At 39.9% G+C, this 20,028-nt stretch overlaps 2 protein-coding genes across 3 annotated transcripts in view; both read left to right on the top strand.

Moving 5' to 3' along the window:
- Positions 1-4,825, top strand: part of LOC306661163 (uncharacterized protein) — a 102,242-nt gene extending 97,417 nt beyond the window's left edge. Inside the window, exon 5 of one of the 2 annotated variants that reach the window (XR_013763819.1) lies at positions 4,621-4,825. Coding sequence is in view for 1 of the 2 variants with exons in the window: in XM_079139980.1 (XP_078996106.1) it covers positions 4,621-4,722 (102 nt within the window). In the remaining variant the exon portion in view is untranslated. The remainder of the gene's footprint in view (positions 1-4,620) is intronic. The other variant, XM_079139980.1, reaches the window with a different exon arrangement.
- A 3,486-nt stretch (positions 4,826-8,311) lies between these two features.
- DDAH1 (dimethylarginine dimethylaminohydrolase 1) overlaps positions 8,312-20,028 on the top strand; it is a 128,433-nt gene continuing 116,716 nt past the window's right edge. Inside the window, exon 1 of the mRNA XM_079139957.1 lies at positions 8,312-8,707. Within this exon, the coding sequence (XP_078996083.1) occupies positions 8,405-8,707 (303 nt within the window). The 5' untranslated portion in view covers positions 8,312-8,404. The remainder of the gene's footprint in view (positions 8,708-20,028) is intronic.

The raw sequence follows: 20,028 nt of genomic DNA, 5'->3' as shown, positions 1-20,028 counted from the left end.
TTTTTATTTACATTCAAACTACACACTATAATATTACCAGGATATGTTGTATTTTCTGCAGACAATGTTTTTGTACATTAGCTTTTGATGCTGAATCTGGTTGACTGTCATATAAGATGTCTTTAGGTTGTAGTAGACATTCCTGCAGTTGTAAAAACTATAGAAAAGTCCTTCATAACTAGAAGAAGCCAGACCATATTTCTCTACTAATGCCCTGTGACTGAAGAAGCACACTTATGTAGCGCCCAAGCACCTGTATGTCAGGGCTCTCAGCTGGGATCTGACCCTTAAGTTTTAAAACAAGGTTAACAATAACCTGACATTTCAACACATGGATTTTCCTTTTACTTCTTCAAATGCACCAAATTCTCTCTCACCCAGTGTCTTTGTTTATATGTTCTCTCAGTTTGGTGTGTTCTGTCCTCATTGAATCAACACCTATCCATCTTTTGATCCTCAGCTCAAAAGTCACCTACGCAGGGAAGTTTTCCTTGATACTCTCAGTCATGGTCATTTAAGTCATTGCTCCTGTTCATGGTACCAAGGCCATACAAAGGGGCTGATTGGACTTTATTCTGAGGGTACTGGATGCCCCTGGAGGATTTAGGCAAGAAAACAGTTATATTTGCCATTTAGAAAGACCACATTGGATAATATGGCTGTTGCAGAAATCCAGAAATCCTATGATTGCATTCAGAATGGTGGGGTGGCAGAGTGAATGGAGAAACATGGGTGGATTTGAGTCATTTTTCAGAGATAAATATCAGAAAGTGGTGTTCAATTAAACATGGAGGCAAAAAGAAAGGCAAAAGATAACCCTTGCATTACTGACTTGAGAAACTACATGTATCAATGGAATAGGGACTGGAAGAAGGGAAGGAGAAATCCTGGGTAGAACATGAGCTCAGCTTTGAGCATGTTGACTTCAAAGTGTCTGTGGGACAATCAACCAGCACGATTTCATAGGCATTTCTGAAGCTCAGAGGTTTGGACATTGGTCTCAACAAGTTGGTATTTGAAGTCATAGAACTAGTTTACCTCACCCACAGAAAGGGGCATGTAAAATTTGAAGAAAAGAAAAGCTGGGTCAGAGAATTCTGGGAAACACCAACATTTAAAAGGTAGGAAAGAAGAAAAGCAATGGAACAGAAATAGAGAGAGACAGAGGCAGACAGAAGAAAATAAGCCAGGAAAGAGAAGTATCATTAAAGCAAAGGAGAAATCTTGGGACACATGTGTACTGATTCTATGTTAAAATAATTGTGGGTTAATGCTACAAGTGTAAACATGATAATATCCTGGTATAAGCAAACCTGCTGTTTCATCAGTCTTTGTAAGAAAATGAAGCAAGTTCATTTCATAAGAAAATGAAGAAGGTTATCAGAGCACTATAGTGTGTGTGTACACATGTACCAACATGTAGATACTCATATGACAATTCTAACTGTAGTGAAATGGTTGTCTTTATATTTGAATTACTTTCAACATGAATGGTCTTTTCTCTCAAGCTATTTCTTCCCCACAAGCATACATTCGAGTATGAAATGAACCTTAAAAAATACTTCTGGAAAGATAATGTCATGAAAAGCTCTGAGACTGAAAAAAAAAAGAGTTATGAAAGTTTGGGGCCATGCTCACCTCTGCATATCCTTATAATAAATCATGAACTTGTTAAAATTCAACACATTTATATGGTACTTTGTACTCTTCAGGATACTTTATCTCATTAGCTTCTAATGTGGTTGTAATGAGGTAGGTACTTGAGCAGCCATGGATTATTGCACTGTGCTAAGAGAAAGTGATAGCAGTATGTCTCAGTCAGCGTTTGCATTGCTCTGTCCAAAAGAACTGACAAGAATACAACTTAGAGGAGGAAAAATTTATTTTGGCTCATAGTTTCAGTTCAGTCCACCATCTACTGGCTACATAGCTCTGGGCTCGAGTTGAGGCAGAACACAATGGTAGATGAGCATGGCAGAGGAAATCAACTCAGTTCATGACAGCCCAGGAAGCAGAGAGAGAAGCTGTGCTCACCAGGGACAAAATATGATATGAACCCCAAAGTCATGACATCAGTGACCTAATTCATCCAGTCACACCCTACCTGCCCATAGTTATTACCCAGTTAATTCTATCAGTGAGTCAATCCACTGAGGAGGTTACAATTCTCATAATCTAATCATTTCACATCTGAACATTCTTGCTTTGGGTCACCCATAAGCTTTCTGGGGACACCTCATACCTAAACCATAAGATAGTAGAAGAAAGGGAAATAGAATTATGGAAATTCAGAGAAGGAACATGTTGTTTGTGTGGGAAGAAGTGGAGAGCAGAGAAGGCTGGGCTTTGAAGGGCCAACAGCATTTACTGAGTGCTTTTAGTGTTCCTGTCATTGTGGTAGCACTTTATGTGCTTTCTCATTTGAAGACCTTAGGTATAGTGAATGTAGAAATGGACATTTTATACAGAGGCAGATGGATACTTTGGTGTTCATCATAGCACTTGGCATAAGAGTACAATGGCTGTTAATGTTAGTGGCGATAATTACTGAATACTTCCTGTGTACTAGCAGTAATGCTAGGGCCCTTTGTACATTTCAGGCTCATAACAGCCCTAAGAACAAAGTATTATAACTTCCACTTTACAAATAAATTCAAGTGACTCATCCAAGGGGAGGTCCCTGGTAAAAATCGAATGATGTACTTAACTAAGAATTTTAAATACAATGTTTTTAAAAAGAAATGGTTTTAGAGGTATTACTGGTTAAAGAGAACTAACAAGGAACACTGAGGTACCCAGGGACTATCAAAAATTGAAAACTAATACCATGCTGAGATAGGGATAATGGGGGAAAATGGCATTATCAGAATCCAGCTGAGAGCAGAACCACAAAAGAAGATATCAGCAGAAGGTGTGGTTGTAGAAGGATGCAATTGTTGCTAGAATTATGGAAAATCAAGAAGAGAAAAGAGTAAGTTCTTCAAACTCTCTCCTTTCACCTTCAATTTTCTTTATAAGTGAACCCCATTGGCCAAAAACGGAAAATGAGTTTCCAGGTGAAGCAGTCTGTGAAAGTCTGTTCTCCAGCGCTTTCAGCAAGACAGAAAATGGTTGAACTTGGATTTGAGCACATGAAAGTTATACAGTTAATGCAGCAGGATCAGGTTTGTCTGCATCCAAAACCCATGCCTCATCCACTGTTTTTACCTGTTTCTCCACCATATGTATACAGTGCAGCTGCTTAGTAAATACTTATACAATGAATAAAATCCCAGATGAAAGTTGAAGAAACCAAGTTTGGGGGCTATGTGACTTCAGGAACTCAAGCTCTGGTTACTCTGGAAACATCTCCCTAACCATAACTCACCACCTGCTGCTCATTTGACAAAACATCACTCACTCCTTGGGGTATAAAAGGAAATATTCAGCAATGGCTTTCTTTCACAGTAAAACTTTCTGTAATAATTATTATGTTGAAACACTCAGGATTTAGTGTAAGATTTGTGGTGCTTACTCTCTGAAGTATTTCTAGCACTTGTGATGGACAAGAACACCATTGAATCTTCCATCTCTTTTAGGATTCCCATCCCCATCCCCAAACACCAACTTCAGTGAAAGTAAATCTTGTATCTGCTATGTAAATTGACTTCAAAATTCAGGTACCAGCAATGTCATCAATGTAAAAGAAAAATTGTTTCTATATTCATCAACATCCAGTTCAGAAAAATAAAAACAGCTCTAGACATTTCAAATAAAGAAACTTTAAACAGAAAATTGGTTATAAAGGTGTCGAAATGTCTGGAAGCCCAAAAGAAACAATTTGACAATAAGCCCTACATTATCATTCACAATTACATTCCCAGTATCTAGCATGTGGCAATGGTTCAATAAATATGTATTGGATCCATGATTGCACTTGTGGATGAGATTTGGGCTGTCCACCTAAGAAGGCCACTAGTTCTTTTGGAAAGCATTAGGACACCTGCATGAGTCTGATAATTCCACTGATGTGGATATGTGGTTTGGCCTTTGGTAAGAAATCATGTTCAAAGTCTTCTGTTCAAAATGTTTTAATGGATAACATTCACTGAGCCCTTACTGGGCAGCAGGTACTATTCTAAACACTTTTCTAAGCACTTTGAAATATTACCTTCAATATAACCCTTGGATAATGGGTTCATTTTCCCTCATTTTACAGATGTAGATGAAAGTGAGGCAAAGTGCTTTTAAGTAACATCTGAGATCATACAATAAGGAAATGGCAGAGTCAAGCTTTCACCCACATGGTCTGGCTCCCAAACCCACAATCCTAATTTCTGTACCATGTGTCTCCACTGCTCGTGATGAAAGCTTAGCCCACCTTCTTACCTTTATTCCCTATTTGATCCACTATATGCCTACACTCTACTATCTAGGTAGAAACTAGCTAGCAGTTTCCCAATCTCGTTTCTTCTTCTGGGTGCACAGATCATATTTCCAGCCCTTTTTCACAGTTGTTGAAGCTGTGTGAATGAATGTAGCCAAAGGAATGTAAGCAGAGGTGGTATGCATCCCTGCCAGGCCTGGCCTATAAACCTTTCACATTTGATGCCATATATATGTTCTTTCCCTTTCCTTCAGCATGAGGAAGGTGAGCATGGTGAACTTAGATGCCACATGATGAAGAGCTGGAGTCACAGAGCAGAAGTCTGGATCCCTGGATGTTGCTTGGAGGAGAGTTGAGAAACAAACAGTGTGTGTTCAACTTTAAGTAAACAAGAGATAAGCATTGCCAGATTTGCATCATTATATAGTAGGTTTCCTCCTTCCCTTCCCCTTCTCTTCTTTCTCTCTCTCCCTCTCCCTCTCGCCCCCTCCCCTCTCTCCCCTCTCTCTCCCCCCCCACCGTGTGCACACGTGTGCGCACACACACACACACACACACACACACACACACTCTTTCTCCCTCTCCCTCCCTACCTGCCTCCCTCCCTCTCTCTTTTCTCTTTTTTCTTTCTTTTAGCAGCTAGAGTTACCTCAACAAATACCGGAATCGAACTGATCTAGCTATAGTTCTTTGCACATGCCTCTGCTTTTTTCACATACTTTTTCTAGGAATTCACATTCTCTCCTCCAATTACCTTCTAAACATTATTCAAGGCCTAAATCAAGTGCAATCACCATCAAGTACCTTTCTTCCACTTCCATCAGTCACAGTGATAGCTCTTTCTCTCAGCTTCCTGTAGCACTTTGCTATCTACACCTTTCATGTGCACTTATTGTAGCTCCAATTCTGCATGTCTTCTTTTCCTAGTGAGTGTGTGGGCTCTTCAAGGTCAAAGATCATGTTTTTATGCTTTCTGTGTGACTCTAAAATGCATGGCGTGGTATTGTGCCTTGGGAATTTTCCATTAATATTCATAGGGAAAATAAACTTATAAGTGTATTAAGTTCAATAAAGTCCATTTTCCTAAGAACCATCCTTCATTACTGAAGCACGAAGTCATATAAATTATAATTTACTGGATTTGGTATTTTTATTATTCTTTTCACCAATATACACATTCTAACTCTTAATAACTCCTTAGAGGAGACAGAAGGCATGTTTTTCCAATTTCAGATGGTACAAACTACAAGTAATAAATAATGCACAAAATGACAGAACGAAAACTAGATAAGTTGAAATGAAGCAGATAATATTAAATAGGGATAACTACAAAATTGCATTTTTAAAAACCAGCTGTCCAATTTCAGTACAGGATGACATGATTAACACCAATTTACAGGGAGAGACTTTAAGGTTTTAATTGAATGCTAGACTGACATGAGCCCAGAGTGGTACACAGAACCCTGTTTTTAGTTAGGATGAGGGCTAGCAAACTATTAGTGGCTGGCAAACTATTCAGACTCCAACAACGCACAGGCATGAATGAAGGATGCTGGATGATGACCAAATGGAAGTGAATGGAACCTCATGTTTCATAAAGTCACAATAAAGGACAACAAAATCTATATTTTAACCTGGGCAAGCTAAATATATGGGTCAACTTTCACCTTTGAAAAGTTTGTGGGACTCCTCTATCTGAGGATATCATTAAGTGGTTTTTGATATTAAATTGGACTTAACAGGGCAGGCTTGGTCCCCTGAAAGTTTTGTTTTGGAAGTAGAACCTAGTCTTAAAGGTTTGTTGTTTTACTTTTGATCCTCCTCCTAGGTGTCAGGATTAGAGTTGTCCTTCACTTAAGTCGCCTAATTTTAGAAGCTGGCAAATACTGTCATTTGTAAACTCAAGTCACCTTTGGGAGAGAGATGAGAAAGCACATCCCATCTTCTCTGGGCTCAGCTGGGACAATCATTCTCAAATGCTCAGATAGACTTGCTTCCTGAAAGCTGGGATCAGACAGCTGGCAAGAAGGCTGTAGCCTGGGACTTGGCACTAGAACTCTGAAAAGGTGAACGTGGTCTTAGACAGTGATAACAGAAGCCTAGCACCTGGAACAAGGGTACTGCTCCAGTCGTGCTGGTCAGACCACACATGAAGAAATATTTTGTTTCCGATACCACGATTTAAAAAAGATACAGGCAAATTGGTGCACATCAAAAGGAAGATTACCAGAATCTTGAAGGGATTTAGAAACCGAATCACTTTTTTTTCTTTTGGCGGTTCAGGCTCCAGGACTGAGGGGGTCAGATAGAGCGTGGGAAGCGAGCACCATAAATATTCCAACTATCTTCAGGCATGTGAATGCTATTTTGTCAAAGAATGTTGGCACTTTAGGTAATGCCAGAAAGCAGAACTGGGACCGGTGGGATTTAAGCTTAAAGTGAATTCGTTGACCATTATAGATCTTCAAAAATGGAGTAGACTTTGTGAATATGCAAGGTTTAAAATACTCAAGTAAAGACTCAAGGACAGTTATAGAGGTTTTAGGTGAAATTCAAGACATTGGGTAGGAAGTTAGAGAACAGGGTTTCCAATATTTTATGCGGTAAGCAATCTTTAAATGAGTGATATGATGTTGGGCATGGTGGCGCATGCCTGTAATCCCAGTGGTTGAGGAAGCTGAGGCAGGAGGATAGTGAGTTCAAAGCCATCCTTAACAACTTAGTGAGGCCCTAAGCAACTTAGTGAGACTCTGTGTCTAAATAAAAAAGGGCCTGGGGATGTGGCTCAGAGGTTAGATGTTCCTGGGTTCAATCCCAGATACCAAACAACAAAAACAACAACAACAACAAAAAGACCCATAAAAAATGAGTAGTGTGGTACAGAATGTGAAGGGAGAAAGTTATTACCATTAGATTATTTTGGTGTTGCAGTCTTTTTTTTTTTTTTTTAGTTCATCCCATCAAAAAAGGCACAATCCATGGATTTTTAATATCCAACATACGAGGAAAATAAAACTTTGTATTATAATGAAAGGAAGAACAGTCTCTGAGTGATAAGGAAAAAGAAATGTTCCACAAATATCACGGGAATTCCACAGAGTCTGTACCAGTGTAAGGGAAGGTTCAGGGAGGAGGTGGGAAACCGTTTCCCAAGGTCAAGGATCTAATGCTACACACTTGGCACATTCCAGGTGAGCACAGATCTGTACTGGGGATCACATGCTTGCTCTTTACCTCCTACCTCTATAGACCATGGAGAAAATCACTCCAGGATCACACTGTTCTGAGAACTGATTGTCCTGGAAAAAAACATGTGTTTTTGTTTCTCTTTCTTGGACTCTTCTTCCTTTTCACGGTTGGGAGGAAATACATTCTCTTTTTATAATCTCGAGTCTCATGTGAGGCAAGAGGTCAATTTTGGAGAAAGTCAAGGTAATGCAAACTTGAGTATAAAGACTGATTGAAAGGCTAGGAACCTGGAAGATGTGGGGCGACGTGGGAATAAAAGAGTGTGTGCAAAGAAGTGAAAGTATCCACCAAAGAACCATCCCATGCCTTGCCTCCTGACCATCAAGAAACCCTCCAATCATTTCATCTAGACCACCGCCCACTCTCCAAGTCCTCTTGAAGGGCCATGTGAAGGATGCACCTGCGACGGAATAGACACCGCTAGGTCCAAGTAGGGGTGACTTTTGGCAGAGGCCCATCCACCTGTGCACACCACTCGCCCTCGTTGCTTCCTCGGCCGTCTATCCATCCCCACGCCTGGTGCGGTGCTCCTGGCTACAACTCTCGCTTCGGCTGCCGCAAAACCCCGGAGCTCTGGAGTGGGCGCGCGGGCTGCGCGCGGGCCGGCGCCCGGAGCACTGGGCATGCTCAGTCGCGCGGGCAGAGCTCCGGGCGCGAGCTGGGCTGCTTCTGCACCACATTCATCGGCTGCCAAGGGGAGCCACCGGGCGCTCGCAGGCTCGGCGAGCGCTGCCCGCGGGAGGACTCGGCCGCCGCGCCCCCGCCGCTGCCCCATCGCCTCCAGGAGCCATGGCCAGCCTCGGCCATCCCGCCGCTTTTGGTCGGGCCACCCACGCGGTGGTGCGGGCGCCGCCCGAGTCCCTCAGCCAGCACGCGCTGAGGCGCGCCAAGGGCGAGGAGGTGGATTTCGCCCGCGCGGAGCGGCAGCACCAGCTCTACGTGGGTGTGCTGGGCAGCAAGCTGGGGCTGCAGGTGGTGGAGCTGCCGGCAGACGAGAGCCTCCCGGACTGCGTGTTCGTGGAGGACGTGGCCGTGGTGTGCGAGGAGACGGCCCTTATCACTCGACCCGGGGCGCCGAGCCGGAGGAAGGAGGTAACTGCCCACCCGGCGACGCGAGGGGCGCGGCCGGCGGCGCGCGCCGGGCCCTCCCCTACCGCCCGCGGCCGAGTTGCCGGCGGAATTGGCCCCTGGGCTAGTTCACAACTTCCCATTGGGGGGCGAGGGGGTGTGCGTGCGGGTGTGAAAGAGAGCGTCACAGAGAGAAGTTCATTGTTCACACCTCCTGTCTGTCGGCAGGCGGTCTTCCAGACGATCCGATTGAGTGTGGTTCTGCGGACTGGGGCAGGTGGGTGGGCTGGGGAATTCATCTTACAAGCATTTTTATTTGTAAAAATTAAACAGCGGAAAAAGACAACGCAACTATGACTGTTTCCCAGGGAGCGGGGTCTGAAATAGGTGTCGCCCCAGGCCGGCGGGTGGTGGCTGGGTGTCCCTCCAGCGCCTGTCGCCGATGAAACCCCCAAGTCCTGTCTGGAGCTTGGGCAGGGCAAACCAGATGAATTAACAGGCGTCTGTGCCACAGACCTGGGGCGATCCGAGTTACTTTTTAGTGGTGACGACTAAGTCCCGAAGGACGGGATTGGCAAGCGAATGAATTTAAGAGGGGCGTTTTATGGGTGAACTGTGCAAAATGTGTGTATGGGCAAGGTTCAGAAAGCTGTACTCAACTGTGGGATATTGGCTTGTGCGCTTAATTAGAAATGTTTTTTCTCAAACTCCATAATTTTTATTCTCTGTATTTTTAATTCATAGCAATTAAGAGAGCTTTTTGTGTTCTCAGGGGATAGTGACTAAAATATTGCAATTGTAAAAATGGCTGTGATTGCTTTAAAGACAATGTAGGTTAGTGGGGAGAGACAAATAGAGTGAGATTGGATTTTAATATGCCATCTGGCTTGGGATTCTTCTCATTGCCCGTTAAGAGCTGGAGCTCAAGACTCTCCTTTGCTATTGGCATCCTTGGCATTACAAGATGCAGGTGGTTTCTTTCAAATCTGAGTTGTAGACATTTTCCCCCATTTTGTCTTTATTCAGTTTGCATTGGAAATGCCTCGTAGAGCATTAAAATATGCATATTCTATACATGCTCCACTACTTAGATGATGGAACCCCACCTACCTGGTCTGGGAATACGAATATTTTATTTATTTCTCCTTGAGATAACTTTTTCCCCACCGTACTTTAGGAGGAAAGCTTTAAAAGAGTAACAGGTCTCATTCTTTTAGCCCTTTTATTGACTTTGCCACACCATTCCCACACCTTTCCATGTTTGAATCTGTGAGATGCCATTCTCTTTTAACCTGGTAAGGAATGTACTCCCATTTGACCATTTGAATACCTTCTAGTGTGTTCTAGACCATGTGGCACAACTGTGGTTTCTACTTAAGAGAAAAATAGGTTTCAGAAACCCTTTCAATGGTACTCATTTGATGATAGTGGTCCAGTTGTCTGTCAAGAGACTGTCACCATATTCATCCATTTCATTTTATTCCTATAATAAAACCTCCCAGGTTTATCTAGAGTGAGCAGTGATCTTTCTCCCCTGCTCATATTTTGAGGCATATGTTTTAAATATCAAAGTTCGGCTCCATTCTAATACCAGCTTGGCGATCCAACCAGAGATCACAAAGTTCAGTGGATGAGAACATTAGACTGGGTCTCAGCCTCACCGCTTCAATTCTGTCACTTGGGGAAATGTTTCTTGCCTCCGTTTTCTTACCTATTTGGTGGGCATAATAATACCCATTTCACAAAATTATAATAAATTTATTAATCTGCCTGAAAATCATAGGAGAGGACATTTAATGAATGTTGACTATTAATTATTAACTTAATGGGTCATGGAAGAATGACTCCTTGAGTAAGAAGCAGTCTGCGATACCTGATGTAGTGACATTTCTACTTCCCAGGATGAAGGTGAGTCACCTTCATGCTTTAGGCTCCACCTTAATCTGTGACCCTGCCTCTCAGCTTGGCTCTCTACATATGATGCTCCCAGAAACACTTTTGCTATTGCATATGATCTGGGTCACCAGGGTAACAGGCCTTCCAGTCAGGGAGAGGAAAAAGGGGAATTAAGTGTTGGATGGGATGCTTCTGGAAAGCAGGACCATGCAGTGTACCACTCTTTGAAATCTCTTTCAGTATAGTGCTTGTTAGAATGAATGAAATGCATTAATTAGCTAATATAGACAAGCCCGATGGTAGCTTCAGGATCCTTTTTGGATTACTATGTATATTTTTTCATGTGATGTCTACCTTTCTAACTGAAAATGTACAGTAGCCAAGGAGTTATTTTAAAGTTATCATCACTGATCCTCCTCCTTCTAGTCTCTTTTCATTTTATTCCCACACTGTAGCCAAGTTGATCATTTTAAAACTCAAATGTGATACTGTCCCTCCTTTGATTAAAAATCTTGAGGCACCCCCACTGAGCTAGATAGATCCATGGAGCTTGGTTCTGCTTGCCTTTCTAGTATCTGATTCATCTCCCAACACTTGGCTTGAGCCAGGTTTATCATACTATTGCTTTTCTGGATACATTTTTCTTTGATATGAGGCATGCTTCCTCCCTCCTCTCTTCCTTTTACCTGGCTGCTTCTATTTATCCTTCAGTTCTCAGCTTGCTGTCATCATTAATATTAACAGTTATTGGGTGCTTGCCATCTGCCACGAACTGCCAGATTTGTGACATGTATTTCATTAATACTCAACTCTTTGAGCTCAATGCTATTATTATTCCTATTTTAAAGTTGAGGAAACTGAGGCTTAGATTAAGTAAATTGGCTAAGGTTTTGGAGAGTGAAAACAGTGAAATCAGGATTTGAATCCAGGTTTGCTGGACTCCAAAGCTATAGTTCCACACACTGTGACATTAGACATTAACTTTCCTAAGTATGAATTGGTTCTCTCTCTTTCTTTAATTGGTGCATAATAATTGTACATAATAGAGGGTTTCATTATGGTGTATTGATGCATGCATTTAATATAATTTGATCAGTTTCTCTCCATGCCTTCCCTTATCCTCCCCTCTCTCCCGGATTCTCTTCCTCTGTTCTCATGTGAAGGCCTAATGTTTGCCTCAGTGGGGCCTTCAGAGATTTATAAAACTCAGCCCCTGTGTACATAAAGCTTAAGTTTTAGTGGAAGAAACTATATACAGAAAATCAGTAAATTATGTTAATTATCTAGTAACTTTGTGTCTTTAGGACTGTATTTTTAATATGTTTACTATTTTCAAGATAAATAAATAAGCCTTGAAAAGCCTGATATTTTAAATGAATCCAACTTATTTTTAGAGGAAAAGGCCAACTCTTAAATGCCAAAACATGTAATCAAATTCTCTAAAAGCTGAGGTAGAACAAGTGAGAGGATGTGATGATTGAGTTTTAAAAAAATGGTTTAAAATTTTGTGTAGCTTATACCTGCCTACAGTACCAAGTTCAAAAAGTATGAGAGAATATGCAATGAAAGTGAGTCTCACCCCCACCCTTCCAGCTGGCTACCCAGTTCCCAACCTTAGAGGCAACTACTAATACCATCTTCTTGGGTTCCTTTCAGAAGTTTTCCTAGTACATAGTAAATGATTAACCAGTAAAGCTTAGTTTAAGCAAAATTGTGAAATGTATCCTATGCTCTTTTGTATCTTTTATTAAGAATGATCCTATTCTTTCTCAGGTACTAAGTGTTAGTATGTGGGATAATTCTAACCAGTAGAAAACCATACACACACATTCTCACAAAGTGATAATAGCTTTAATCTTTCCTTGATCATTTTCATTTTTAGACCTCTTTAGGAAGAAGTCAGTACTTAGAACTAGGTTATAAATCCTAAAAGAGACTTAGACATCAGGTAGGAGGATGGGGACATAAATGCAATATATATTTTGGTAGATGGCCCCTTTCTATTAGGGCATTTAACTCTTAGGATCTATATATTTTGGTTCTAGGTTTATTCTCTGACCAAGAAAAAGCAAAATTATGTTGATCCCAGAGGTTGCATATCAGGATCGTGTTTAATAATAGGAATTAACAAGTGCCTAAGTTTTGAGTGCGTATGAATCTAAAAAATGATATTAGTATTATCCCTATTTAACAGACAAGAAAACTGAGGCTCAACTTGACCAAAGTCACATACAAATATTAAGTTACAGAAATGAGGTTTTCATGAAAATGTGAAGGTCATTTTTTGCTTAAAGGGCTTATGCCAGTTGATTAACCAATCCTAACAGAACAGTAAATAGAATAACTGCTTGAAGCCTGTTTTACACACTTATGAAACACAGTCTATCTTAGATGTTGACTAGGTGAATTATTTTACTTGCTTTCAGAAATGAGAGTAAATTATTTTCATTTTAGTTAAAAAATAATAATTCAGTCATTTACATGAACCTCCTAAAGTGCCTGGGCACAATTTATACATAATCGTATTGTGTTTACCAGCAGAGTGGATATTTGCTTTTTAAAATGTACACATTTCCTCGAACTTCTGTTTCACTTCAGGTGAGGATATTGCCCTGAACCATAATTAGAAATTACTGTATCACTGGGATGGAAAGTGAACGTGCTGGAGGCTGTTCACATGGCAGCAGATTAATGGTTCTTGATAAATCCTCACCTCCAACTGATTAGAACAACTGTTCCTTTTCAGGGTGTTTCTTTTTCAACTCTTTGCATGGCCTTGGCAATAATGTTCAGAAATTGATATGTCCCAGAGACTGGGATGCATTCCATGATGCAATCTTTCCTGTACAGTTGATCTTGAAAGCCTTAAAAATAAGAACAAAATGATGAGTAGGGAGTGACTTCTGTTAGATACTATTAGCTGAAAATGAGCTTTCTGCAGAGATTCTTAGAATCATTAGAGAATCATTATAAGACTAAGAAGGGAGGAATGGATCCCTTGTAATTCAGATATGCTGGAAAATTGCTTTTGCATGTATTTGAATTTCTGTCAGGCTCAGATTTCTTAAAAATTAGTTTTATTATAGAAATGGTAAGTATCTACCCATTAATGTTAACTGTAACCACAGAAAAATTTACTTAAGACTTTAGAACAAACATTTACCTTACACTGCCTTTATGTCATAAATAAATAATTTGTGGCATCTTATAACCTCAATATAAATTTGGCGATATATGTTGAAAAAAATGAGTGCTGGTTATTATTTATTTTCTTTGTTATTAAAATTTGTCCCCATTTCAGAAAGTCTCATTTTCTGAATGGTGATCTGGATATGTGGTCGTGTTCATTTCCCCTTATCAAGGGGGCATCATAATTACAAGTAGAATAACTGAGAGGATGAGAGAGTTTCATTTATACAGAACATGGCGAATTGTTCACCCCAGGTAGTCTGCAGTTATTTATTTACCACAACTGAATCCCCTGATGTTCTCTCAGAATGTTCACCTGACCTTTGAAGTTGGCTTCCATTGCTTTCCATAAACTGATATTAGGTATTAAATCTGTCAGAGTCCTCAGGCTCATTTCATAAGCAGGCATTTTCCATCTGAATAGACAAACAGGAGTAATCTCAAACAACAAATCCCATTAAATATTTTGTGCATATAATGTCATCCTGGTTCACTTTGTCATTGTCAAATAATTTAATAATGTCCATTGTCTGCCTGAAACTGAGTGCTGACGGAAAAGTAACATCACATAAAAAGGAATAAATCACCAGACTTTAGACTTCTGTTTCTAAACGTCTAGCTCATCCAAGAAAGTATCACAAGAGAAATCAGCACATCAGAGTACAAAGATGAAAGTACAAAGTACTGCAGATTTGGTTTAATTTTACCCATCAAATCAATATGGGCAAGAACGACTCAGTTTTTATGCAAATTTAAGGGAATGCAACATTTAAGCTGCTTTTTCAATGAAAAGGTATACATCAATATTTTGCTGGATTTGAATATAAGTAAATAGACTTTTATCATCATTAAAATATTTTTGCCTTGATTTCTTTGTTCCTATATTGTAAAGAAATATTAAAGTTTTTAAATTTTGTGTGACAATAATTATGCACGTGATTCATTGAAAAGGATCTTGCTTTTGAAAGTAAACAGATAATAGTTGCATCACTCATATATGTTTGTGTATTCAGTAAGTATCTATTACATGCCAGAAGTAATATTGGTATTGGGAAAATGTAGATGAATTAGATCCCTCAAGGATCTTGTGGTTTAGGTAAGGAGGCAAACCGGAGGCAGACCCTTGCAGAACAGTGTGAGGAAGCTCTGCCTGGTGCTGTGGATGCTTCAGGGTATGTCTGACCCACACCAGAAGGAGCAATTATTGTGTAAGAATTAACTAGGGAAGGCAGGGAGGGGCAGCCTTTTCAGATAAAGAAAGCACATGAGATAGGATGGGGTTGATAGTCCAGTGAAAATTAATTTCATATTTTTAGAAAGGCACAAAATTGAAAAAAAGCACACTTCTGCCCTTTAAGATCACTTAAGATTTCAGATACCTGATACCAAGTTCATCAAGAGAACTACATCCATAACACTAATTCTTGCTTTGGGACTAGAGGGATTTGGCTGCATAGCAAATTCCTCAAAATTCCGTAAGAGTCTTGCTCCCTTTCTAGGATTCCTAATTAGCTCACCTTGGGAACTATGTGGTCAACCCTGGAGTGCAGTGAAGTTCAATTCAGGTCTGAGACTCATTTCTGAAGGTTGGCATTGAGACTCTGGAAAGGCATAGTTTTTGGGGTGTCCTATAAGTTATCAGTGTATTCTTCGGTGGGCAATCATTTTTCCCATTGACCCATAATTTGGCACATTAGGACATATCAGGCAAATTTGACATTGTATAGTACATATAACATTACTTGCATCAATGTCAGGTAGGAAGAAAATAATTTTTTGGTGTTGTTGATATGTGTTTTTATTCATAAGTCTCTTCATCTTGACAGTAGTCAGCACTGAATCTCATACTAACATAAATCAAGGACAGCCTAAGCTGAGTGCCATCTCTAATCAGGGGTTAAACTTTGTATGTGTTCCTGGAGGTAGCATGTTGGGGAGTACAGCACTGTCCTGTGGACCAGGAGATGCTGATTTTGGTTTCTGAAATGATATTAAGATCTAATATTCTTTTCATCTTGAAGACACTGTTCTTTTGAAACTCACGTTATGCTGGGGTGGAGAAAATAGAATGGGAAGGGCATAAAGAGAAGTGGGAAGTGATGGGGAGTCTGCAATGTTAGATTCATGAGAGGGGATTAGGATTTGAGGAATAAAAATACTGGATGTTATTCAACCCAAGACATTATACTTTTTCCACTTAATTAACCAATCATATAAACTCATGTCTTGCTAATGATAATCTATTATGAGATGAAGTTGAATCTGCTAAATCTGTTTCAAATGCTCTGCTTACTCAACCATTTATAGCACATTTAATGAGTAATTTTTCCTGTAGAAGACTTAAGATAAAAGTCATTGAAATCACGTAGGATCCTTAAACCCACATAATTTCTACCATCACACATCTCCCATTAGTGTCTGCCAATTGGTAAATGTGAATTTGTGGTAAATGTGAATCAATGGAAGACAGTAGAATGAACTGAACATAACTTTCCTATGTTCATATAGGAATCCAGTGAAACTCCACATCATGTACAACCACAAGAATGGGATCCTAAGTTATACTCCATGTATGTATAATATGTCAAAATACACCCTACTGTCCTGTGTATCGAAACAGAACAAATTTTAAAAATGTGAATCAGTGGCCTGAAGTAATAGTTATGCCGTATGTGCTGTAAGTTGGGTTTTCTGTTGTATCCAAATGTTTTGATTTGTCCAGGTAATTACTTCTTTTACATACTCCATGTATTTCCATCCTGATGCTGAACATTTAATTTTGTTTTCCAAATTTTAACTTTTTGTTTTCAAAAACTTCATGAAGTTATTTTTCTAGGTAAAGACCAAAAAGTAAAAGATACAAACTTAAATGTAGCCTTTCTATAGTTAACTGTGTACACAATACAATATTATTAGTCCCATACAGTATAGATATAATATTTTTTTTATCATGTAGAGATGTGCTTGTGGTAAGTCTAGACATTTTTGGTCTAAAATTATTAAAATAGCTAAAATTAGTGAGTTAATCCTAAGAGAGTTACAAAATTATAATAACAGAAGACAACATTTTATTATTATTATTTTTAGTCCTAAGGGAACCGTTATTTCAGGAAGAAAAATATAATTACAGTTGGGCTTTGGATCATATTTTAAGCCATTTAGGATGTAATTTCTAGTTTAAGAGTTTTGTGTGGAGAAATTAAATCTAGTATAGTCTGAAGTATCCAAGCCATTTTTGTTCTTGCTTTGGATATTTTTATAACTTTCTGCTTCCTATCTCTCCATCAGGGTCCCTGTGCATACCAAGTCACATCTGATTTCTGTTCACTTGGCTTGACTGTTTTCAGTCGTGGTTTTCTGGCTGTTTAGACTCCTGTCTCTTCAGCAAATTGGTATTGAGTACCTGATTCTGTGTGGCCTGGTAACATGTGACTAGGAAGCATGAGGAAGAAGACTGTAATCTTCACCATTTGCTCGAAACTGATTCTTCCTCCCTTTCTTTGGTGACATTGAGACAGGAAGGCATTGATTTCCATCTGAACTTGCATCTTTTGTATCTTTTTTTGAGTGGAATACTAGGGATTGAATCCAGGGGCTGTCAACCACGGAGCCACATCCCCAGCTCCTTTTATGTTTTATTTTGACAGTCTTGCTAAGTTGCTTAGGATTTCACTAAGTTGCTAAGACTGCCTTTGAATTTGTAATCCTCCTGCCTCAGCCTCCAGGACAACTGGGATTACAGGCATCTTTTGCATTTTTAAAATAGTAGATTCAGTGGCAGCAGTGCACCCTGAACCCTGTACCATGAGTCATATCCAGAAGGAGGAAACAGTTTCTCCCAGCAGCCTTCATGTGGAGGCTGAGACCTACCCTGTCACCGAGAGGCCTCAGGGTTCAACATCAAGATTTGGTTGTGGATACTCTTGGAATGGGGATAGAAACTCAGCATACTTTTTTTTCCCCTAGAGAATTCTAGCATGAGTACCAACACAGAATGTGCCAAAACAATTATAATTTTCATGTCATTCTCAGTTCAGTGCCTAAGTGAAAACCACTGATTTCACCATCTTTCCTTCACACTTCACCAACATTAGACAGGTGGAAATCCAACCTTTATGTGAGAGTGGCCAAAGGAAATTTAATTTTCTTCCCCAAGTATCCCATTTGAGCAATATTTGTTGGTGATAGTGCCTGTTAGGTGTGAGACATTTGGAATGATGTGTAATTGGGGTTGATTCTAACAAAAGTGTACATATTGTTCAGTTATGAGTTAGTCTGATTACAGGGAAACTGGACTTCTGATTTTCAGTGGTAGTTTCTGATTCCCAGCTAAACAGCCTACTTTTTAAGAGTGGAGTGTACTCCCTCGCATGTGCTGTTTTGTCCTCACAGAGTGCTTTGAAGATTTTGATAAAAGACATTAATGATAGAGGCAAACTATGTAACTATAACTGGAGAAATTGTGTGTTTGTTGGAATTGTGCGGCTTGAAGCTGTAATTACATGAGGGAAAAAAATGGGCAGTAAGATTGTCATGTCCGTCCTGTTTTTCTTTTGTGAGCACTGCGCTATATAACTGAAGTCTCTGAGTGGTTTGCAAGAAAACTGAGGATTAATATTGTTTCTAAACTGAACCCCAAAGAAGTTTCTTGGGGAGGGATTGGGTAATAAGGATTTAAGTTAGAGCATTTTCTTGAAAGTAAGTGCATAAAAACACACGATACAGGGGCTGGGGATATAGCTCAGTCGGTAGAGTGTTTACCTTGCAAGCACAAGGCCCTGGGTTCAATCCCCAGCACCACAAAAAAAAAAAAAAAAAAACAAACAAAAAAAAACCACAAGATACAGCCCATTGGCCTTGGTGTAGCTGAGGGCTCAGTTCAATCCACACTCCCTGAAATGCTTTCCTGCCCTGAGGTCAGCCAAATGACTGGAAACGCTGCAGATGTAACAGCTATTGTCTCTTGGCCTATTTTAAAACACTCCTGCCACCACCATCACCACACATACAGTTTGTACACATTCTGAATCAGGTTTGGATGAAATCAGTTTCTAACAGTGACTTCCTTGTGCATAACACTTGGTGGTAACGTGGGTTATCAGAAATGCTTAGAAGCATTCTTGAGTTACATTATTTTAGTGATGTTCTAGCCAGGAGCAATTTTTTTTTTTTAAATGAGTTGTACCTTTTTAATCAGGCTCTTCCAACTTATGATTGCCTCCAGTTAGGCCTCCTTTTTATATTGTTTTCACGCTTGGAGTGGGTTTTTCTGGAGCTAAACGTGGAGCAGAAAGAGTGCCTGCAGTTCCTAGGGCTTCTATACCCTTCTTTACCCTCCTCTTTTAGGGGAGTTCCTGCAATACCATGGACTGGTCTGGATAGTGATTTGCAAATGAAAAGATTCAACTCATAAGTAGACCACAAACCTACCCTAGTTTGGGTCACTCCAGTGTTTTTGTTTGGTAGTAAATGAGCTGAAGAAGAATAGAAAATTTCAAAGTGCATGTGTTACTCACAGGATAGCCAGGTATTATTTCATGTAACCTTTGTTTCATTTATACACATTCATGCACATGTGTATGTTCCCTTGTATGTTGTAGGTCACAAGGTAATGCATATTTCTCACCATGGGTCATTGTCAAGAGATTTGAAATATACTTCTCTAAGAGACCAAAACAAAACTTTAAAAGTTGAGTTCTTGTTGCCATTCTGTGCTATCCCAGCAATAATAGAATTTGAGGATGTGTCAGTGGCACTTGACTTCCATTGAGCAAATAGGCAGTTTGGTCCCGGGGCCCTGGGTATTTTATTATCTATTAGGAAGGTAATGCCACTTAACTATATTCAGGAAAATGCAGGAGATGGAGAGGAAAAAAGGAAAAGTATACAGTGTAGGTGGAAAGTTTCAGGCTCTTCCCAGTGACTAGGAATTGTCAAATATCAGAGACTCCTTGTACTAATGCTATAGAATATTTCCATACACTTAGAAGTGATATGTTCATTTGTAAATCAAATAATGTAATGTTGTGATATTACAGTCCAGGTGGCAGGTGTTCAGGAGCATACCACTGGCCTCTTGTGAGCCCAGTACATTTTCATGTTTTGTTGGCCCCAGTCTCATTCTCATTGCATCTTCTTTTGCATGTTCCCCACTATAAAGTTGTAGAAAGTTAATTACGAAGACTTACCTGCAAAGGGCCTGAATCTACTTTTAAATGAAGCCTCTTATGAAGTAGTCAGCAATAAGTGTTTGTTGATCA

Source organism: Sciurus vulgaris (assembly GCF_902686455.1).
Source record: "Sciurus vulgaris genome assembly, chromosome: 1".
NCBI lineage: Eukaryota > Metazoa > Chordata > Mammalia > Rodentia > Sciuridae > Sciurus > Sciurus vulgaris.
This window is presented reverse-complemented; position numbering and strand designations above follow the sequence as displayed.